This window comes from Centruroides vittatus, unplaced genomic scaffold (genome assembly GCF_030686945.1).
Source record: "Centruroides vittatus isolate TY-2023 unplaced genomic scaffold, ASM3068694v2 contig_120, whole genome shotgun sequence".
NCBI classification, from domain to species: domain Eukaryota; kingdom Metazoa; phylum Arthropoda; class Arachnida; order Scorpiones; family Buthidae; genus Centruroides; species Centruroides vittatus.
In genome coordinates, this window is record NW_027120768.1 from 552216 (window position 1) to 576671 (window position 24456).

Here is a 24456-nt window from a genome sequence, read left to right on the forward strand (position 1 = left end):
ACCTTAACTTTTAAACCTCGATAACTCATTTATTACGGTCCGTAGAATGAAACGGTTTTGGGGATTGCATTATCGTATCAAACACTACCTCTGTGCCAAAATTCATCAAAATCGCTGGGTAATCTACATAAGTGTAGTACTCTTTGTAAGTTAATGTAAGATTCTTTAGATTTTCCATGTAATTATTTAAATTCTTTTACTTTACTGTAATTTGTATTGTAATGTACTGTACATCAAAAATCGAAATATTTTTAGTATATTTCAGCACTTTTATTAAAAAGAAACAATTAAAACTGAAGTATGTCACGACAAATCGTCAATTTTGTATATTCGCAAATAATAAGTTTTTATTTAGATACCATCGTGAATAATAATCCAAATCAGTTAAGAATTAATTTTCCCTTGCGATCAAATCCAGCTCTTTGCGTTCCATTTCTTACTTTGAAATGTCTTATGCAAGACTTCAAATTCTTCTTACCCTTCTGCACGAAGATATGTTCCTCTGGATCATATCCAACATTTACGTAAACGAAAGGTGTTGACATGGATAATGTACCCAACGAAGGTGAAGTATATATGAATCGTCTACCAAAATCACGCATTACGAAAACATCTCCAGATATATTTTGTTGAATACAAATATCGGCAATGATCCACATCTGATCACCATTTGTCTGGTATTGATGAATGGAATTTCTAATTTCGAGGATGCAACTATTTATCGCTTCTGTACCACACTTGGAATTTGTATAAAAGACATCAGAAGATAAATCGTAATCCAAATGACGAAAGTATTCTACCGTAGATTTTGTTCCGGAATCATCTACTAAATACACGAGACTGTGCTCTAAAGATGTAAAAGTAATTCCACGGTTCGAAAACTTCGCTATACGATTCCATAAATCCACGTTGATGATTATTCCTTCTTGTAAGACGTTACCAAATGGATGAAGGATGCAACTGTTGTCACCAGAGTGAGCGATGGCAGCCACACATCTACCGGGAACATTTACCACGCGAACTGCTTTGTCAACAGTAATATCCACTTGAATATAGTGGTCGAGATGAATTCTGATAGTGCCTTCGGGTGTAATCACGGGACGGAAATTTGGATACTGAGGATAGACGCCCGAGTGTAATCCATAATTTACCGAATAAGCGTCATAAAAATTGCTGCAAGACTTGTCGTTTATTGATTCAGATGTTACGTTTTGAGGTTCTCTCGAATTATTGGCATTAGATGAGGGGATCGTATTTTGAATTGTGCGAGCGTTTCTTGGACAGTAGGAAAACATGGTCCTGAAGAAAGACTTGCGCCGATTATAGTAATATCGAAATGTTTGGTTTTTTAATCTCAGAGAATATTCTTCGCTTTAACTCTTTGGTCGTGCTGTAAAGATTTAATTACATTAATAAATTAAGGAATTGTATAAAAATTCAAATATTATAAAAATAATATATCTATTAATGTTTTGAATTTAATTTTGCAGGATTGTAGGAATGACGGAATAACGTCGGTTGCTTTGATGGAATACAGCAACGCAACACGCGGGCCATCAGCCAAGACGGGTTTCTCTTGGAAAGAAGGTCTTTCTAAGGCCTCTATTTAAGTGTCAGACATAATGAAAACCCGGAAAATTTCACATGGCCAGTTCGTTAGTGATGCGCGAATCCGCCACCAGCTAATGTTTAGTGGTTTCGTGTCCGATTTGGTCATAAGAAAATTTGTTTTCGGGCATTTAGAAATGGGTTGATATCTCAATTTTGTGTAATAAAAAAAATAGATATTATTAAAGCTTATTTTTAATTTTATTAAAGTTTAGTCTGGAGTGCACGAGAAGAAAGGAGCAAATGCTGGTTTAGGTGTTTGAAATGGTATTGGAGAGACTACGAGTGTGTAAATGGCAGAATGTTATGGGTACGGTTCAAAGTTAAAATGCTAAGAGTAATTATGATTGTTGCATAGTAGAGTCCACTGTGAGTAATGAGAATAATGAGTTCTGGGAGAGGTGGCGGGAGATAAATAATATGGGTTCAAGGGTCAGTTGAAGGCTATGACTATGCATAAGGGAAAGACTGTCAACTATAAAGACTTGGACACGTTAGGTCGTGTTTGGAAATCTTGGTTTGAGGTCGACATTACTGAACTGGACAGACTTTTTTGTCACTAGTTTTTTTTTTTTTTTTGCGTGTCACTCAGTGTGACAAATTGTAAATCTTTTATTTTTTTTTCTTATATTTAAACCATGTTTGGCGTTCCGATATCTTTTGTTCTATTTTCCGTTAGCTTTTGTAAAGTGTTCGAATTTTAAATGGCAAACTGACGAACGCCATTATTTTTTTATTTTATTTTATTTACACACATTTACACGTTAGTTTAATAAACATTTTTGCTTCTGTTCGAGGTTGTATGTAGTTGATTGAGTGATTTACTGAAACAGTTATTTTATGAATTATGATTAAATTTTTTTTTTCTTTTTAAAAAAGTTAAGGGATTTTTGTAGAATTTTATTGTGAAGTTTTGCCATTTATCAGAAACCATTTTAGAAATTCGTATAGCATGTAGGCCTATACAGGGTGGCCCAAAAGTCAGTTAACGATCATATGGTCTAAATTTCTCTCGTTCTTCGAATACTTTATCGCTTACAAGCTTTACAGAATATTATTCGAAACCTTTCTTCTTCAATACATAAATTACGACGCTTCAACAACTTGCACAGAATTTTCTGGCAATAGACTTGGTTAACTGACTTTTGGACCACCCTTTATGTCATTATAACATTTACTTTAAAGTTTATATAATTATATAAATTTCTTATAAAGACATTAAATTGTACCTTCGTATCGTATTCTTTGGAATTCCTTTTGTTGATATTCAAAATTTTTCTAACGATTTAAATTAATTAATTCGAATGTTAATCATCGTCATCGATAGGTAGTAAATAAATACTTTTATGGTAAATTTTCGTAAATGTTTACGGAAATAACTGTAATCTGTAAGTATATTAATAAATATATATTTAAAATTATCTTATTTTAATAGATTTAAAAATGTGAAAATGTTTAAAATAAAATTTAATATAATCCCCCGCTTTACGACGGGATATGCACGCAACTATTTGCCAAAGGGGTGGCTCTCGGCAGGACTTTCTATTGAAAACTGGTTCCGGTTTAGGTGTGAGACACGTGAAGAAAACTCGTAAAACTCCGTGTGGCCAACCCGCGACCAACTACTAGTGTTCAATGATGATTATCCACTTGGCCATCTCTGATTAGAAGTTGGTTTACCACCAGAAGGCATCGTTCCTGATCCCATACCAGAAGAGAAGTTAGGAGGTGCACCCTCTTATGAGGGATTTTCCGAGTAAACTCAGGTAGTAAGAAATTTTGCAAGACATTACTTTCTGCACCCCTCTAAAGATATCTGGATCCATTATTGTCCCACTCCTATGCACGTCAACCCCATTGAGACTAGGTCCACCTACTGTATATCGATTATAATTACGACTGACATAATTATAACGTTACATTTTTCATCATTATGACTGATATAAATTTTCTGTTATGACTTATGAACATATTTAACTTATTATATAAATGGAATGTAATACTAAATTTTTACCTTGAGAGATAGAAAATAGAATACTAGAATCAATTAGACCCATTCGAGAATCTGAAACTAACAGTTCAAGAGCTTCAATAGGCAACGTTCTTACTGAGTCACCTGAAGTAATTAGAAAATCAGGAAGGAAAAGGAAATTCTAGGTTTGAAGGATAAGTAGGCAATCCTACTTATCCTTCAAACCGTACCGTAATAAATGAAAATGTAGATCAACGCAAAGAAACTTTTTGCGCTCCTTTTTCTTCAAAAGAACAATACAAGGCTACAAAACAGCAATGGATCAGATAGTACGATCTGGATCACTCCAAAAGTGTCCAATTAACAAAAGAAAACAAGAACCAAACCGATGTAAAACTATCAAAAGGTGGTATGAGCGAGGATGAAAGCCCAACTATGATGAGTGAAACTGAGTTGGTAACTGATGGCCTTTAAGTTTTACTCTTCGATTGCTTAGACAACGATCAGGAGAACTTGGAATTGTTATCAAAATTGTCTCGGGTGATGGAATCGATTTGCACGATTCCTGAAGATATATCAAGAATCGGTGATTGGACAATTAAAACAAGAAACGTTGCCGACCAGTACAATAATAAGAGTAAAGCGCTTTCGAAAACGGTGAAGAAGGTTTTAAACCAGAATTACCATTTAGAAGATATATCCATAAATTGAAGAAGACCGCTGATGTTCTGCAAAATGAAATCAACACGCATCCAATAAAAGAAGAAATCTCGGAGATGAGGAACGAAATTCAAGGATTCGGATCGAAGTTGAAGAATTTGAACTCAAGTTTCACGAAAATCCAAGGACAAATTTACAAATTACGAAAAGATACGAGCAAAGAGTATCAAAAGAGTTTTAAAATTGGGGAAGATATGAGTAAATTTGTGGACCAGATAAGAACTGAAAATGAAAATATGGAGAATTTTACAAAAAATTTTAAAAATAATGCCTGTGATGTCAAAGATATATTGCTAGAAAGAATGGATTTCATCTCAGAAATCTATTCAAAAACTTCTGATCTATTCTTTAAATAATATACTTAGAGTTATTCTCGATGAAAACAGGAAGAAAATAAGTGAATTGAACCATGAATACGTGCTGCATAATAATATCATATGCAACATTAGGAATGATATGGAGGAACTAATACAAAATCTGAACACTTTTTGAATGAAAACTAAAGATTTAGAAGGGAAATCACGGATTACAATGGACAATGCTCGAATCTGTTAAGCTCATTCATAATTTCCAATTTATCTATGAAAATTTGACAAAAGAAGACAAAGCTGGGGTATATAAAATACCGTTTGAAAACCAACAGTTAGGAATCGAAAAAGACTATGTGGGTGTGACTAGAAGAAACTTGGCGGTACGTCTGCGAGAACATAAATACAACGTTGACAAAGGACACAACAACACAATTTTAGCGATTATGGCGCAGACAGAAGGAACGGTTGTAAAATGGGAGGAGGCGAAAGTCATTAAAACGGTGCACTCTCCATCCGTTGCATTGGAGATGGAAAAGGTGAAAATTTATAAAAGTAAAATGAAAAACAGTTGCCTAAATGCTAGGAATGCCAATACGCTTCCAACAGCATGGAAATATATAATAGAAAAAAGAACGGGTCTTAAAAACAATTAAATCGTGTTTTTTCTAGTTAGCTTTGTTTACTATGTTTTATTTGTTTATTTATTTTAATATATACACTTCTTTCAATTTACTTTAAAATTAAATTATTTTTGAATTTTAAAAATGCAAAATATTCGAAAAAGGTACGTTCCGTTTTGGAACATTTATAATCTTAATCCTGACGATGGTCTATGTTAATAGGTTGAAAACGTTAGTAAAAATAAAAGAATTTTAAGCTCAGCAAAAAGTTAGGTGTTGGTGAAATTGGTATACAAAATTCGTCCTGGAGACAAAAGCCCATGCTTTCTCATTTGAAGCGCCATTAAATTCTAAAACTTTTATGTTATTTATATTTTTAATTTACTCTAAACGATTTCGAATTTCTACATTCGAAGAAACGCTTGAAAATTTAAAATAAAACAGAATCTCCGACGTATAATGCGTTGTTTATTGAAATCGATTCGGCTACTCTTTACCAATAAAAACATGGCTCTGAAAAGAACCGTTTGATTGATAGATTACGGGAATCTAGCAATTGCACTTCCGGTTCTGATTGACGTATCCGTTCTAGCCACGTCCTGTTTTTTTTTTTTTTTTTTTTTTTCTGCTGCCATTACCTCTTCTACCAGATCTCCCCTTTCTCCCTTTGGATCCTCCTCTTTTCTTACTCCTCCCCAACCTTTTTAATTTTGATCGTCTTCTCCTAACTTTGCTGGCCTTTGATCTCTTCCTAGAAGTGTGCCTTCTAGTTATCCTGCTTCCTCCACGTTTTCTTAGGATGTCTTCTCATACCTTTCTGCTGGCGTCTTGGAGGAAGTCCTTTAGTCTCCGAAGCATTTCTCGATCCAATGGAGTCGTTTTCTTCAATTCGGGGGCTTCAGTTTCTTCTTTTGTCTTCCGATCGTCGGCAGACAAAAGAAGGAAATGACGGAATTCGACGTTTCGAACAATGTTTAAAGAAACGATTCCGTTTTACGGCAATCGAATTTTTAAATTCAAATTTAAACACGATTTAAAATTATTATATTCTTATTAAAAAAAACATTTTGGGAAAATTTTTAAGTCTCTGAATCGGTTAAAATTAAAAAAAAAATCTTTTAGTGTTTAATCTTTTAATCGGAACCTTATTTACACCGATTTTAACAGGACAGATTTTACTCGGAAGGCAACTTTATTCATATTTATTTTGATTATAAATCATGCATTTCGGACCGGGAATCCCATCTGGTTCTTCTTCAGACTAAAAAGCAATCAGTATTCATTATTATCATCATCATATAACAATATGAATTCGAGTAACTTTTCGAACTTGTTTAATCTCGTATTTAGATAGTATTACTTTCCCCTCTGTTAGACACAAGTAACGAGGTAATATATTGTAATCATGCCAAATTTGATCCTTTGAGTTTTCTGCAAATCTCTACGTTTTAAGAACCTCCGAATCCAAAAAATTCAAAAGAGAGGGAAAAATTCCGCGAATGTGTGTGCATTGGTGTCTATTTCGTGAAATATGTCAAGATGGGGTAAAGATTAGGAAACGAAATTTGGCATGGTAGCTTGTTTGTAAGGAGCAACGATGTATTGAATTTTAGTGGTGAAAAGTTGAGGGGGTGGTGAGTTAGAGAGGTTCACGTGTCACATCGCGGGTAGGGTCGGGTTTAATGAAGTTTTTACTAGTTATTAGCATTTACAATTTTCTATAAAACTTCTCACTAGCCTCAAAATTAAGCTTTTTGCTATATTGTAATAATTAAAAATATGAAAAGTTTTTATAATAAAGTCTTATAACAGATGGCGACACACGTAATTTTATTTATTATGACGGGAAAGTTATGCCAGCCGTTGCTGGATTTGTTTTTTACTTTTTTGGGTTCATGGTTCTCAAAACGTCGAGATTTACGAAAAACACGGAGGGTCAAATTTGGCACGATTCCAATACTTTCATGTGTCCAATTCGTAACAGCCAGGAAAGTAAAATGAGAGATTTAACATTTTAAATGATTTATAAAGAGAATTGCGGATTTTATTAAAGAATGGACTTACGAAAGTCGTTCAAACCAAAACTTTTCGGTTCATTATAAGAGTGGATTATGGCCCGAGATTATATACCAGTATCTTACCCCACAAGAGTCTGGCCTGGAGCAGGAAATTTACACGAACAATTTTTTCTAGAGCAACTTTCAGAGTAAACGTTCGGAAATAAATTTACAAAGTGTCTTAGAAATGGGGCCTCAGAGATTAAGAGAGGCCTGCTGAAGTAAATAAGGCAAAATTTAATTTACAGCCTATCGAAATAAAAATCGGAAGACTTTACGTGAAAGCTATTAAAAGTTTTTATTTCTGAAACCATTTCAAAAATTACAGAGTAAAAAAAGCATATATTTTATAAATGATCTTTTAAGAAATACCTTATAAAAATATAGTTTATGTTCGATTTTTCATAGATCTACACTAATCAGAAGCTATGGAAGTGTGCCCAATGTTTCCAGTTGAGAATTTGCTGATTTCAGGACCGAAAGTTTCAGTGTTATCAATTGCAATCGCTGAAGGATCAGAAAAAGTTTTCGATGCTGTTTGAACGGATGTCTGCGAAGTTTTAACTCCACCCCTAAAGGGATCGCTAACTGTTTTTGTTGTAGTTTTAGTTGAAGTTTTCGAAGTTTCGATCCCGTCTCCGAAGTAATCACCAGCGACTCCACTAGAATCTTTGGAGGTTACGACAACAGATTTTACACCATTCTTAGAAACAGTTGAGATCTGTTTTCTGGATTCTTCGAAATTCTTGACACCCGGTCCACCATTTTCTCTGACTTTAAAAACTTCCTCAACTTTAGTTTTGTGAACTTTTCCTCTATTCCCAGAGAAGCCAAACTGTGCTGATGCGATGGTGAGAATTAACAACAGGAAAATAATTTGTTTCATCATTTCCATTAGTCTTCTTTTTTCTCTTATGTCCTACGATTTAAACTGTGGTTTTTATAATATTTATAACCGTTTTTCTACGAAAATACTTTCTCTTTGTTCTCTACATATTCACCAATGAAATGAAAGTTTGATAACCTAAAATTAAAATTCAAACAAAACGCTGTTTGCTCAGCTTTCATGATCCAGAAAAGTTATCCCGTGTTTTATGTTTTTTATTAATAAAATAAAATACGGAATTAATTAATTAAGTAATATAAAATTTCTTATTAAATTTTAATTATTATTATCACACAAAAGTCATCAAAACCCTTAAAATTCATTTTTAGCATGAATTTTAAGTGTTAAAGACATATATAATATTAACCTTAAATTATATAAGGACTTATATAATTGAAATTTTTAGGAGTGATTTTTCCCAGCTACTTTGGGCCCTTATCCCTTATTGCTCAATTATCTCATTGTGTGGTCTGGTTGATCTCGTGATGAGCATGAAGAAAAGACCTCCTCTCCCAGCTATCACTATTTTGAGCCCGAAAACTCATAGGGGATATGAAACGCCCTATGCGCATTAAGAGGGCCTTTTTTCCATACTCATAGTAGCTTCAACTAGGCTCACAATGGGTCCACAATGAGGGATGAGGTCCTGTATATCCCGGACAGACCGCCCAATTGAGTCCTAGGAAGTTACTGCCTGAATTCGATATTGGGCCCTCCAGAGTGGTAGGCTGACTACTTTACCACCTCGTTCATCAAACGGCTTCTCAGTGCTTGCAGGGCATAAAAAGGCCCTTTCATGTCCATCATAGTTTATATTGTTTCAATATTTTAAAATATTTTATTTTGACTTTAATTATTTTAATTAGGCTAATTTAGTGATATAAAAAATTACAAAATTCTAAATTTAGTAAAAAAACAATATTAAAATAAATTATTTTTACATCACTCGCTCTCAATACCAAAGTAAACATAGAGCAGCTGTATATATTTTAATGAACATACACTATCAATAAATGAGCTTTTTCGCAGAAAATTAATGGAAAACTCTTTTCTGGTAAATTTATAATATTAAAAAATACATTTTTAGTAGTTGCATAAATACTGTACATAAATACATAAAATTAAGACCTGTAAAAGGTGTCGCTATAAGCAAACGTGATTATCAATCACACACATTGCGGGTTCATTGGGGTAATTTTTTCCAGACCCCAGGCACAAAAGGCTCGAAGGTTAGTTATTTTATTTAAACGATAAAGAAACAATATAAATTGATGCTTGTTTTGATAGAATAATAAAATGGCCATAATTGTATCAATTACAGGCCAGAATTGCCCACAACGGACTTACGTGGTTAGTTTTTCAGCAAAGAAAATGAAATTTTTATCACTTTTATGTTGAGACCACAAGAGATTAATAGGGCCAATTGGCCCTATTAGTCTGTTTTTATCTGGTTCTATATATTAGAATTGTTAAAATTGTTTGAATATTTGAAAATTTTTCATTAGCCTACCAGTGGTTGAGTGGGTAACACTACTTAACACTGATAGTTGTGGGTTCGACTTTCACCAAAAGGCTGGCTATTTTGTGTTTTCTTCACGTATTTAATATCTAAATAGCAGTCAAGTCTTCCTGGGAGGCACCCCTCTTGGCGATCGCCTTTGTGTTGTGTTGCTTTATTCCATCAGTTTTAATTCCCAAATGTATTTCATTATATTTATGATTGAAAAAATGACGAGAGATAAATTATGTCAGTTGATTCATTTAATATTATTATAAACAATTAAATTATATTATTAAAAAAATGGAAACAATTAAATTATATTATTAAAAAATGGAAACAATTAAATTATATTATTAAAAAATGGAAACAATTAAATATATGGCTTCTAACTGCAAACACAACAGACAGCTTTATAAATATAGCGCATTGAACTAAAACGGAAACAAAATGGCGTCACAGAGGTGAATGCTCTTAAATATAAAAGTTTAATTTATTTAGAAAACAAACAGTTTAAAAATAGAAAATAGTATTTGTAAAACAAAAGGAAATTTTTCGAACTCGTAGTTCGGTTAAATGGGACACTGCAACGCAATACACGGGAAATCTGTCGAGGAGGAGTGTTTCCCGGAAGGACTTTCTAAGGAGAGATTGGCCCCTTTTTAGGTATTAGACTTGTAAAAAAAAAAAAAAAAAAAAAAAAAAAAAAACCTGGAAAACTCCACGTTATCAAAGCGACTCACGGATGTAAGGTTACGTATCTCAATCTCTTTTACGAATATAATTTGTGAAATGTTTTACTCTATTCCACGGAGGGGCAAGTGTCCCGTTTGTCCCTGTATGAAGAGCCCTTAACAACGTATATCAGTAGTTAAATTATCCATCAATAGTTTTATTGTGATGCGGAATCCCCAGATTATACTATAACAAGAGTTTCATGGCCGGATGATCGATGCGATTAACCGCCTCTGCCATTCGGCCGTATTAAACAGAAGAAATTTAACCGGTAGCGTGCCATGACATTTGATGATAGGGGGCTGTGTTTCTTTGAGAAGCCGACTTCCAGGGGCAATCAGTTAATTGCGCGTCAGTAATGTACGAATGGTCTAGGGGTCCATTCGTACATGGGTGGTGGCTGTAGAGACAAAGACGACAAGTACTGACAAAAACTGTTTATTTTAACATAAAATAAACATATACTATGTACAAAATAGTTTGCTTTAGGACAATCAGCCGTTCGGACATCCTAGGCGTCGATGTGGTTCTTCGATGGTCGATCGAAGGTGGCCCCGGGACAGTGGCGTTGACAAGTCTGTAAGGCACGGGGAGACTTCGTCCGTTGGCGTCGGGACACGGTCTAAGTCCGAAGCGGCACGGGTTACAGGTTGGCACAATAGACGAGAAATTGCTTTTTTTTTTTTTTTTTTCCGCGTTGACACACGGCGTTTTGGTTATTCGGAAGGTTAACCAAGTGCGAAGTGTCCTCGATTGTCGGGATTATATCAATCTCCGTTCTTTCTTTCATCCATTTGATTGGTCGTTCTCCCTCAATCACACTTCCCGAGTGGTTGGTCCCTCGTTACTAAACGTAACGAGACTCTTACCTGGAGAGTGAGAAAAGTCAAAATCGAAGACGAATTCGATCTTCCACCGATCATAGGACGACTTCCTTCGCGATTTATGGTTTCTGCCTGGCGGTTTGATATAAACAATGGGTGTTCGACTACAAACGACTTTTACCTATGTTTTTTTAAATTAATAAATTTTTCTCTAAATTAACCGTTTTTTCGCGTCTTTCGTGACGGTTCGGACCTGTCCGAAACCTCACATTTCCATAAAAGTTTTAAACAAATACTGGAAATGACAAAAATAAACAATTTATGTATTTTCGTTCTAAAATACAAATAATACATACATAATACAAGTTGATATGATACGAACAATGATAGAAAAACTTGTTCTGTATTTAATTTTTGTTTTTTTAGTTTTTTATAAACTAACTCTATTCGGCGATTTTTTCCGCAAACTCGTTAATTACTTTATCATAAAAGTCGCTGGTCGTCGACTCCGTCAACGTATTTAAAAGCACTTTTTCTATCGAAAGCGACGCTAGCGACCACAATTTTTCCTCCGACCTCGTGTTCCTGGCCGATGTATGAATTCGCTCCGTGGTCGAAAAACTGCGCTCAACAGACGCACTGGTAGATGGTACCGTAAAAATTAACGATATTAAATCATATAATTCTTTAATACGTCTTTGTTCGGATCGACATTAATTATAATATGTTTTATGTCTAAGAGTTACTTGTCAATATAGACCGGACACGAATATAAATATTGCGATTCACCACGTAATTTAGATAAATCAAAAAATTTCCCATAAAATTTACTTAATTTAAAGAATTAAAACACGCTTGGAAAAATTGTTAATAATTTCAATATTATGAAAAACATTTAAAAGTGATAAAAATTCTAAAGATTTTACGTCTGAAAATCTGTCAATATAATTATAATTTTATTTTAATTATACTGTAATTAAATATAACTTTGCAAAAAAACGTACATAAAAATAACATTGAATACTCTTTACTTTTTAAATCTTAAACAATTCACTTAGTCAGATAGCTCCCTGCCAGTAGCTAAGGGATAGCGTCGTTGGAAGCGTTACATGTATGTAGCTTCCACCGGCTAAACCGGCTGAGGTTGGTGCTCTGTAAAGCGCATGCGCCAATGCCCTCTGGCTGCTTTACACCATTCAGTTATTCTCGCGTTGAAAGCTGTCTCGGAAGCGCTTCCATTCCGCTACTGACATTCGAATATACAATAGCAATCTTATCGTTTTTTTCACATATAGTATAGAATTTTTTAATAAGATACATAATGCAGTTATAATAAAATATTAATTTTAATTAATTCAAAGTATTGTATATTTAACACCTTTCGCTGCGTTTTTTTTAAAATTTTTTAAAATTAATTATGTTTAATTACATTAAAAATATTAAATATATAATTAATTCAAAGTATTATAATTCTAAATTTTCATATTTTAACGTTCAAAGTACGTTAAAATATGAAAATTTATATTTTAGAAAATACAAGGGAAGGTCATTGGAAGGTGGATGCGGCGCTTCCACTGCTTCCAATGATGGCACGCCACTGAATTTAACCATGATACTTTAGAAGTATTATGACTTTTAGTTACAATTCCTGCCAGTATCTGGCGCTACTTAAAGGGCAGTGTGGTTGCATAGAGTGGGATGTTCAGAGAAAGAAGTGAATTGCAAAGACGATTAGCTAAACCTATTTCATTATGTATCAGATGACTGAGTGTAGCCCATCAGTTGCAGAATGGATAAAACCACAGAACATTCGTGGGGTTGCGCATGTTTTTTTCGATGGGTTTTCTTGACGTTTGTAACACTAAACTAGGGGCAAATTTTCCATAAAATTTTTCCCCTCGGTAGATCGCCCACGTGTCACGTTGGTGTAACTAAACAAATCAAACCAAACCAACCTAACGGCTGGGTTTATAAAGTTCTCGGTCTTTTGCTGGGAAATCCTAGAAATTTTTTTAGGTGGTCTGTCCGAGTTGAGTCTAATTGTTTCCCATTATACGCCCGTCCCCATTATGGGCCAGGAATTTTTCATACTTACGATAGGTATAGAAGAAAGGTCATCTTGCTGTCCACAGGGTGGAAAGAGTGGACACACAATATATTGTATTTCTTCAATTCTGAGATGCACTGTGATTTTAAACTCGAATTTTAAGATATAATCAACCTTCAAGTTTTGTTAACTTACAAGAAGTTAGAAAAACAACACAAAACGACGAAACAGTGCTTTGTAGCTCTATTTCCGGTCTCTTCTGATTTGGTTTTGGTTTTGTTCGATTAAGGAAATGTGATGGGTGATCTGCCGAAGGTGGGATGCCTCCTGGGAGGACTTTCTATGGGAAAGTGACTCCTGTTTAGGTGTTACAAACACGAAGAAAACCCGGAAAACGGCCTGGCCAACTCAGCCCGTTGGCTAGGCTCAAACACACAACCAACTATCAAATTTAAGTAGTTTTATTCACTCGGCCTCTGGTGGTCAGGCCTCTTCTGTGTATAGAATGATTATTCATTTTAATGCCGCATTTTAAACGTGTTTAGTTTTCATCTGTTTTTTTTTGTTTTTTTGGTCTTATAGGAGCTAAGAGAGCCCCGATTTCAGACCCATTGCGGGTTCAGCCAAGCCCACAGTTGGGTCAGCCGGGTGACGATGGTAAGGAACGTGGCACGACATATCCGGAAACATTACCCCTGAAAAATTCTTGACCCCTACACGATTTCGGGATTCACAGAGTAACACGATGATATGTTTGCCGTTTAATTTATTATGAATTTTTCCAAATAACAAATTATAACTACAGAAACATTATGAAAAGCACGAGAACTACTTCTAAATCAAATTTGCAATGCTCATTTTATGACGTCTTTTTTAAATGCACAAATTACATAAGACGATAACAGATGGCGAAACTTTACACCATTAAATACAGACTTTAATTGAATGATTGATATAGTGCCATCTGTTATTGATAATATAAACTTAGAAATATCACTAGGAAAATTGTACACAGCCTATCTAGAATATGCGGAGCAATTTAAAGAAGAAAAAACGAGTTCAAAGTTTGTCCACTAAGTAAGAAAAAATGGGTCTGTAACACACGTTAAAAGGGCAATCATGTTTAAGGGCATCACGTCTGGTGTTCTAGGAGTCCTTTCACGTGTCTAATACTTTAATAGTGGTTTGTTTCTCGTTGAAATTCCCTATCGCATGAGCTACCCGTAACGAATATAATGGGATAAAAATTTCAATTCAATGGGAATTTCTTACAGTTATAAAACATTGAATAAACTCTGTAATATCCAACTTTTCCTTTTACTTTCCAGGGGTGGTGTAAGAGGAATGCTGTTATGCATAACAAGGGATAGTATTGAAATCATGTGATATTTGACAGTCCGAGTATTTTGCAAATATCCACGTTTTGAGACCCCTGAACCCATAAAAGGCAAATGTGACGGACGAATAAACGAAGGTGTTCAATCAAATTTTTCGATTGTTTCACCTCCACCATTTTATAAAAAGATCTGTTGAAAATCATAAAAATTATTTCCCAAGAACTTGTTTTCTCGTTGAGGATGATCCATCTAGTTAGTCGTGTGTCACCCGGAACTTTCAGAAGTAATTCACGTATTGGACACCCGACCCTTAACAACGATATCCTGATCTCATGGAAAAAACCCAAGAGGAAAAATAATAAGGGAGAACGATGACAAATCCAGGCAGCCGTCGTCTGGTCATCCACCACGAACCCAACCCTGAAAAAATTCCTGCAACCTTTCGACCTACACCCAGACGTTATCCCACCTAGAAGACCGGAAAATATTACCGTGTGGATTGTGTGCCTCTAAGGAATATACCGTCTAAGATCGTGGATACCCTGCTGCCCAAGGAACTCTAACACCCAACTCTAACATCTCCTTAACCAAGGTATTTATCAACTCGCGGGTCGTTTGTAAACTCTCTCTCTCCGTATATCGAGGAATACGTTATTGTTATCTATGCGTCGTGCTGTAATCTCTGTTATTTTTATTAAATTTATTCTTGTTACTTAGCCAGTATCCAGAGTGACTTACTTCCTCGTTTCTCCTTCCTCCACCTCCATAACGGACATAACCGCTCACCCGTGACCGCTCGCGTGATGTAACAACTCTCCGTCGCGATTTCCGAGTCCAGAAAGACTCGGTGGTGTCCCATCTTGACGAGGGGTCAAAGAGACTCTGACCCTCCGGTTACACAAAAATTTCCGAGTGTATGGGGGTCTATTTCGTTTAATATCTCAGAATGGGATAAAAATTAAGAAACGAAATTTGGCACGATCGCTTATTTATAAGGGAAATTGATGCTATTTAAAGTTTGATAGTAAACGAGATAGAGGGTGGTCATGTGTTTTGCGTGCAGATTTAATGATTTTAGTTATTGTTAGCATTTAGAATTTTTTTTGTTTTTTTTTTTTTTTTTATAAAACCTAAAGTGTAGTATTAAGCTGTGCTATTGGTGTATGTGTCAACGTCTAGAAACTTCCTATCAATGTAACGTGTTCAATATTGAGGCTTTCTGTAGAGCCATGTTAAGGTTTAACGTTTCTAGGCTTTTGTGTAGTGTATGTGGTGTAAGGTGGATGAGAGGACCACAGGCACAATAAATACTCCATTTATCCTCCAGCTGCCTTATTTCTTGGGAGAATAGAGTGTACTTGTTTACTTTTTCAGTGTGTGCATTTTTCATGTTATGATTGTTCGGAAAGGAGATGTCTATTACAGGGTTGGCATGATTTAAAAAAAATGTTTTAAAACATTTATTAAAACGTTTTAAAACATAGGCATCGGATTTAAAACATTTTTTTTTAAACAAATGTTTTAAAACAATTAAAACATGGTTTTTTTAAAATAAAATACTGGGATCTAGTAAAAGAGAAAAATAAATCAGAAAAACTTCAGTGTAAGACTCAAGAATGTACAGAATGTTTTATTTAGTATAAAATACAGCATTTTTAAATGTTTCTTTATGAAATGGCATTTTTAAGATTTGCATGTACAATACCAAAACAGTATTGACAGCAGTGGCTTCTTCAGCTTGAAAAATTTCTTATTTTCAGAAATGTACAATGCTCATTAGTGTTGTTTAGGTGATTGAAAACTTTAACCTCTTTAATGTTGATATATTGAGCCAGTAAGTTTAAAATATGAGCAGAGCGTCCATAAGTGACAATATCTAAATTTTCTTTCATTGCTAATGTTTCTCTCATTTTTTTCATATTGCTTGCATTGTCACTTACCAGGCTTCTTACTTTACAGCCATACTTTTGATTGCATTTTTTATTGCTGCAGTTGCAATAATTTCTAAATAGTTTGATGTGTGCCTTTCTGCCCCTGTATCAACTGAGTCAATCAAATGAACTGTTCCATTAGGATCAGTCACACAGACACAAATCACTGGTTCATTATGGATATTACTCCACCCATCAATGGCCATACAGAATGTAATATCCTTTAACTCATCAGCTGATTCATTCTCAATGAAATGTGTACAGTGTCCAGCAAGGGTCCCCAATTTCCTTTCTGTGTGGAGGGTCATATGCAGGTCGCAACACCTGACAAAATTTTATAAATTCGGGGTGTTCTACACGAGTAAAGGCTTAATTGGTGGCATATATAAATTTTGCGCATTGGAGATCCAATTGCATTTTTTGATTAGTTGACGTTTTCACAATAAATGAATCAATGCGTTGCAATTTTAATTTGCTTTGGGATGCAGTGCCAGTGCCACTAGTAGAGCCAGAAGTGGTGGCGGAGCGCTTCCCACTGGTCTTAGACTCAGGCTCCTGACTTGCTGACTCCTGTTAATCTAAATAATAAATATAGAAACAATAAATTAATTGCTAATTAGGTGTATGTTTTTAAAATACAGACGTGTGAAAATTATTAGATTCAAAGTCGGACAAGTGCAATATAAAATGATACATTTTAGGATAAGAACCAAAAATAATACACTTTATGCATGAGTCTAATAATTTACACACTTCTGTATGTTCAGTTCACAATGATTACGATATATAATTGTATACTATTGACTTTAGTTTCGAGGCCTAATTAATTTCCACTTGGAAAATTTTTAATCTATTGATTTTTTTATATTAATTATTTCCACGTAAAAGCGAATCTGAATTGCCGGGGAATAAATACTCCCCAGAAAAACTATATGAAAAATTTAAAATAACCAAAAAATGCTTTAGATAAATTAGATAAACATAGCTGCAGGAATTGTTATTCTTTCATTTTACAGGCGTGAAAATTCACACATGCAGTCTACATTGTTTACAAAGTAGTTAACAGACAGTATAACACAAGATTTCTGATTTTTATGCTATTAAAATAGGGAAGAAACTGAAAAAAAAGTATATATATATATAATTCTACTGAATAAAAAACAAAAAAGACTGCTGATGTCATAAAAATCATCCAATAGTATTTTTAAAAAGTTTACCGAAGTCAAAATGGTCCTATAAAAGTTTAAAACGATTTAATTAATTTGATTAAAAAAAAACTCTCATAAAAACAATGAGGCAATTAATGTGCTAATTAATAAAACATTATAAAAAACTTTCGCGGCAAAAGTAATCAATAAACTTTTCATATGTATGGGCTAGTTACTAGTACATATAACGATGTATATGTACTAGCCCATACATTTTTGTAAAAGGACCGTTTTTTTTTTTATAACGCTATGTAAACTGCCCGAGAGGGCAGAACTATGTAACTCGGGCGAAGAACTTAAGAATATCTATATAGATACAAATTGAATTATGACCCAGGTAAAACTTTATAGCAAGCTATAGAAAAAATTGAAACTTATAATAGTTTAAAATATTCACCCAGCTGTTGCAATTCATGTATATCATTCTGTAGGTGGTTATTTTCAATATGTTTTTTCATACTAGCGACTAATCCAGCCATTTCTTTCCTACACATTCATCATTCCATCCTGTATGCTGGTTTTCCTGCATTTCCAGAAATTAGTATGTACTGGTTCCAGATATTATCAAGTCTTCTTCCTGCACTCATTTTTTACTTAACAAGTAACAACGATAATAATAATGTCTTTTACCATCCAAGTAATATTACAATACATTAGCTGTATTGTTAACAGTCCTGGCATGTGCTGTGAGGAAATCTCCTCTTAGTGATAAAAGTCGGCGTGTCACGTGCTTTTATGACCCAAGACAGTGAAAAAAATTTCCTATTCCCACGTTCACATTTAGTTCACAAGTCAGAAAAAGTTTATTTACTAAATTTATGTAATAAAACATTTTTTTTTTAAATTTAAAATATTGTTTTAAAACAGTATTTTATAACGTAATATAAAACTGTTTTAAAACAAAAAAAACAAAGGTTTCTAAATAAAACGTATATTATTGTTTTATTTAAAAAAAAAACATAAATTTGCCAACCCTGGTCTATTATATTAGTGATCCTACTGTATTTGTCAATAAGAGTAATTTTTTTTTTCTCTGGTGAAACCGTGTTTTATATTTTCTTTCTTGCACAGACGCAATAAGAGTAATGTCAGGTCTTTGCGATGAATTGTTTTATCTGTGATGATGTCTCTGTCATAGTACATTTTGTGTGTGTCATTTTCTAAAACTGCCTGTGGAGTATATTTGTAGTATGGTACCTGAGTGTTTAATAATCTGTGTTTGTGTGCAAGCTCTTGGTATTTTATATTTATTACTTGATTATGCCTATGTAAATAGTCTGTTTGTGCTAAGAGCTTGCAACCAGAGGTTTATGTTGTATTGTTTCTGGCAGAATGTGGCATTTTCTACAAGAATCATTTGTAAGTCAGAATGTATTTTTTGTAGTTTTTAGTGTTTATGATCTGGTCGTGAATTGCAATCGTAAACCCTTCGGTCTCTCCAAACAGGCAACTCCTAGTTTGATGCAGTTTTGACAACATAGTCCTGAGCTAGGTCATAGGTGTGGGTGCCGGGAGGCGGCCGATTTCTCGTTCCTCCTTTTTGTCGGCTAACAGGTCCGTGAGACCTGCCCACGTCAAGATGGCGGTTCGGAGGAGTTACGCGTTACGCGAGTGGATGCGAGTGGAGGAAGTGAATGGGTTCGACGGTAGAGCGGCGGATGATGACATTCGAATAAAGGACATTACAACGGATAAAACAATAACAAAGATTTATTAAAGCTAACTTGACAATTACAGATACGGCGAGCGTCGGTCGCCTGAGTTCGTATTCGCGGAGGGAGAGTTTACAAAACTTCGGGTCATACCTCGTGATCCGGGTCGATCTTCACAGTCGATACGATTTCGTGGATTTCCGGCGGTTCCCCTCGACTTTTTGGCCGCACGCGCACAGGCTAAGAGATAAACGTAACCGACCCCCCTTTTCTCCGTCGTCGCCCTTTTATTCTCTCGGTCACGAGTTCCAGGTTCGCCAACCCGCGGTTTTCGACTCTTGTTCCTTCTGATTCATTTTTTCTATCTTTTGACTCATATCCCTTTTCCTTCTACTCGCGCGGAAAGGGATGTATCATTACCGGCTAAATTCCGGTGGGTTCGAATTTTCACATAGGCATTATTATGTCATTGTATTAGCCACTAGCACTGTTATTATTATTATCGTTGTTATATTAGGCCCTATTTATAAATGTTATTATAATAATATTCAAAGTCGGATTGTTGAGCAGATGAGGGGTGGTGTAAATTGTCGACTATTAGGGGCAATCAGTTAATCCCACGTCAGGAAAAGCCTAGGGGATGATCGTATGTGAGTGGTGATACCGGAGGCAAAGATGACAGGTGTCCTTACAACAAAACCGTTTATTATAGTAAACTATGGCTTACACGAATGTCGACAGGTGGTGGACGTCGAAAGGTAGTTCGACAATGCCGCACTGTAACAACAGAGTTCACTCGTCAGTTTACTGTTCCTATGTCCGGTATTGGATCTAGTTGGTTCGAAACGGCCCGGGGCGAAGACGAAGATGATTGGTCTCCCTTTTGTTTCTCGGTTGAAACCGAGATTTGATCGGGTCACGAGAAAGGTCCGATTCGAGGCGTCTATACGACACCTTTTCGTCGACTATGATCGGAGATTGTTGATGGAACTATAAACCTGGCGCTCATAATTTAGTCCGTTGTTTCTGTTTTGTGTCATTTTGGAGCTTTAACGATCATACGCGATGTTTTTCTATCCAACAAATCTGTTCCCCTTTTCGACTTTTTAACCTAAATCGATTGTTTATAAGTGCTCGTGTCAGAGTTCCATCTTTCCCGGCCGACGTTCCACCTGATCCGTTACGTTTACCATTCGTCTTCCTGTCCAACTACAGGGTTTTTCCCTCTCTCCCTTACATAACGATCATTTTGTTTTTGTTTCAGGAAATTTTTATATATAGTCAATGCAATTTTCGTGATTTCGGGCCTTGTTTGGAACCACACAGTGGGATAAATGCATTTCACCCTTTTCTCCATGTTACGGTTAGATATTAACAGGGAGCTCCGAATAATATAATCAGAGTGATCCTCCGAATGATCCACTTAGTGCGCAACATTCAGAACTGTCATATACATAACCCATTGGAATAATAATTTTTAATGCACCGTTTTTAATCGACTTCTGGCAGTCGATATCGACCATTAAGAAAAGAAAAGAAAATCTAACGTCTATCACAGAAATTTAATCAATCATTGGAAATATCAGTTGAAACTGTTACACGTATCATGATAAATATGAAAACATTAAATGTTTTCATTCGAATGAGCGGTTCCTTCCCTGAACACTGGGAGTTTGGTCGTGGGTTCGTGCCTCGTCAGGACGGGCTACCCACGTGGAGTTTTCCGGGTTTTTTCCATGTCTGTAATGCCTGAATAGGGGCCAGTTACCCTTAAAAAGACCTCTCCGAAAGCATCCCCCCCTAGACAGACCGCCTAAGGGGTGCGTTGCCATAACTTAATAAAACAAACAAACAGAGCGAAGCTCCGATTACAGCTTCTACTGAAGTCTGATGCATTCTTCAGCTTTAATAATCCGGAAAACACAAAATACAGTCAAACCTGTTTTTATGCACTCTTTTTATGTGCGATTTTTATTTGTGCGATTTTTTTAATGCGATTTTTTATTTGTGCGGTATAGTTGGCGACTAGTCTCGTGCGATTCGTCATGTCTCACGTTGACTTATTATAGCTAAATAAACTTATTATAGCATAAATGCACTTATTATAGTAATATTATTGCATGAATATGCGAAAAATGAAATAATTTACTTTTTAAGTCAACAAAACACCACCTGGACAAAAATATGTAAAACAGACGATAGACCAGACGATGCAGTCAAGTGCTGACATCTGTTGTCAATAAATTCTATTTCGTACGGTTTTGAGTTATTTTCTATGTGAGACTTTTTTTATGCGGTCCCTGTTGACCGCATAAAAAAATATTTTTTAAAATTATGTTGCGAAAACTATTATTTACAGCCATTCGTGAAGTTTCGTGCGATTTTTTTAATGCGTTTTTTTTAATGCGGTTCCTATCCACCGCATAAAAACAGGTTTGACTGTATAGAGTTGTAGCCATCTACAAATTAAAAAAGTTATACAAAAATCGATATTAAAATAACTACTTTTTACTTTCATCTATATATATATATATATATATATATATAACAGAGGGAGAGTACAGGCGATTGGTAAAAAAATGACCCCTATCTCCCACCTTCTCGACCTTTAACCTCCAAAATTTAGTAGCATCAATTCTCCTAATGCACAAACCACCTAAAATTTCAGAAAATTTCGACAAAAAGCACAGGAGTTATTGAGCTTTAAAGTTGGAAAACGAAATTGTGCTACCCACACAATATAAAGAAAGAACCCCAACATATTTTCATTTCTTGATGTTTCAAGGTCCCGGAGTCCAAACATGTAAAAATCTTGGGGTTCATATTTTGACGGATCGCCATATTTCCTCTCTCTAACAAATAAAAGAGCCGGGAAAGTAATTTAAGAATAAATTAAACATTACTTCTTGTATAAGTTGTGTAATTGTATTATTAGTTTCTGTGTCAAATTGTAATATTTAGGATGTTAAGAAATGATAAAGTAGTACTTAGTCTCGAATTTTATCTAACTTCGTTCTCGAGATAAAAGACAGACAAACAACAGTGGGAATTTATAGGTTTACATATTTTTCAAACTGCATGCTAATTAAATTGCATCTGTAGGCATCTTTGTGCGTGAAATACAGCTAAAAAGGTAAAAGCAACGAGTTGCTCAACTTTCCCGGCAACGTTTAAAATTTTTGTGGCGCCATCTGTTATATTTTATTAAAAATTTTTTTATACTTTTAACTATTATAAAATGGCATAAAGCTTAATTTTGAGAGACGAACGAATTTTATAAAAAGAAAGTATAATGTTAATAACGAGTAAAATCGTCATTAAGTTCGACCCTATGAAGATACACACGACCCCTTTGTCTCCTCCCTCGATTTTTAATCATCAAAATTTAATAGCATCAATCCCCTAATAAACAAACCTCCCGGCAAAATTTCGGAAATTTTCGACAAAAAGCACAGGTGTTATCAGAGTCGATAGATATACTAGTCTCTGAGCTATGTTCTAAAGTAGAGTTAATGTGTCAGGTTGCCGAAGCTGGCGTTAGAGTCGCTTTGCGACAGGAAGAAGTTGGTTTATCCATTTGGTTAGCAGGTAGTTTTACAGTTTTTAAGCATTTTTAAACTTTTATATCATGTATAAAGAAAGGAAAAGTATATTTGGTTTTTAGACAAATTTAATAAGACAATACAGGTAATTTGAAATTACGGATGAGGATGTGGATAAATCGAAAATAAAATTATTTTCGATTTAATTTATTCAGGTTTTAAATAGAAATCTGTTTAAAACTGTTATATAGACTACATATTGTGAATAATAGTTTTGCAAATAATGTTCTGTGTATATCTATTTAATAAATACATGTATTTGCATTTTTCTGTTTTATTTTATTACATATATATGACAATATAATTAGGAAAACCATAGCTTATTCTCTGATACGTCAAAATAGTCATAGAAATTTAATCCAGATAAAGAAAAACTATTTTTAAAATATTTTCTTAACTTTAAAACTACATAAAGTGTGCTATACAATTTTACTTGATTCAGTAGAGTGAGAAATAGTATTTAGGAATAGTTTTGTATTTTTGACACGAGAAATTGCATTTCTTATGACACTCGTAATTTGGTAAAACATTCTGCACCATTGAAAGTAGAATACGAATGAAAATTTATTAATGGCCTACTACACCTGTCCTTTGTTTATATAGGTTTAAAACATTACTAACATGTCTTTCACTACCATGTCATTACTAATCACTGTCAGTATCTAATAATACCGTCTGAGCTCTTGTCGTCTATTTTATTTGTCAACCTCTAACTCATCGTCCTCTAATCATCTCTAAGTCATTATGTATCTGTAAATATGTTGAATATGTTGTCTAAATAGTTGGAATTTCCTCTTTTTCCTCTAACAGCCTATATTTGAAATCCAAGAACTAAATCTACTGACTTTTAATCCCCCTCTCTAAAGGTGGAGAGATTGCAGTTTAAAGTGTGCACTAAAGGTCGTGATGACGTTGGTGGTCTTCTGAAGGTCACTGATGAACCGTGTTCTGATGTGGATACGACTACAGTCGTATAACCTGTGGGTAATACTGTAGAGTTTTAATGCACAAATTTCACGTTTATCGATCGTCGGTAATCTTAAACTCAGAGATGAAATTACAGGCGAAAAAAGTACACATAGTAGTGTGCTTCGAAAGTAGTGTTTGACGGTTTTAATAGTTGTAAGTTTTTCTACATTCATTAAAGAATGTCGTCAAAGTCGGCAAACGTCTGTCGGTTCAAGTTAAGAGTTATCCGGGTGTCGTCTTATGTAGAGATCGACTGTATTTTTCTACAAATCTGTGAGGTAACAAGTGTTAAATTTATAAATAAAAACGCGGTCGAAAGTTAACCGGAATTAATTGTGTATTTAATTTTAAAAATATTATTAATTAAAATTGCTATTAAAAATTGAACGGATGTGAATTTACTTCCATAGAAACACTTGTATAAATAAGGGAATTTTCCTCATAAACAAGGAAAATTACAGAAGAACGTCATGCACGCG

General features: G+C 34.7%; 1 protein-coding gene across 1 annotated transcript; it reads right to left on the minus strand.

Moving 5' to 3' along the window:
* Positions 1 to 274: 274 nt before the first annotated feature.
* On the minus strand, positions 275 to 2947 carry LOC136983789 (uncharacterized). The gene is made up of 2 exons (XM_067280634.1): positions 2838 to 2947; positions 275 to 1390 (listed from the first exon to the last, which is right to left on the minus strand). The coding sequence occupies exon 2, from the start codon at positions 1293 to 1295 to the stop codon at positions 381 to 383; it is 915 nt and encodes a 304-aa protein (XP_067136735.1). The 5' UTR covers positions 1296 to 1390; positions 2838 to 2947; the 3' UTR covers positions 275 to 380.
* Positions 2948 to 24456: the final 21509 nt, after the last annotated feature.

Excerpts from the sequence above, each read along its gene's own strand:
- LOC136983789 (XM_067280634.1), bottom strand. The coding sequence starts at position 1,295 with ATGTTTTCCTACTGTCCAAGAAACGCTCGCACAATTCAAAATACGATC.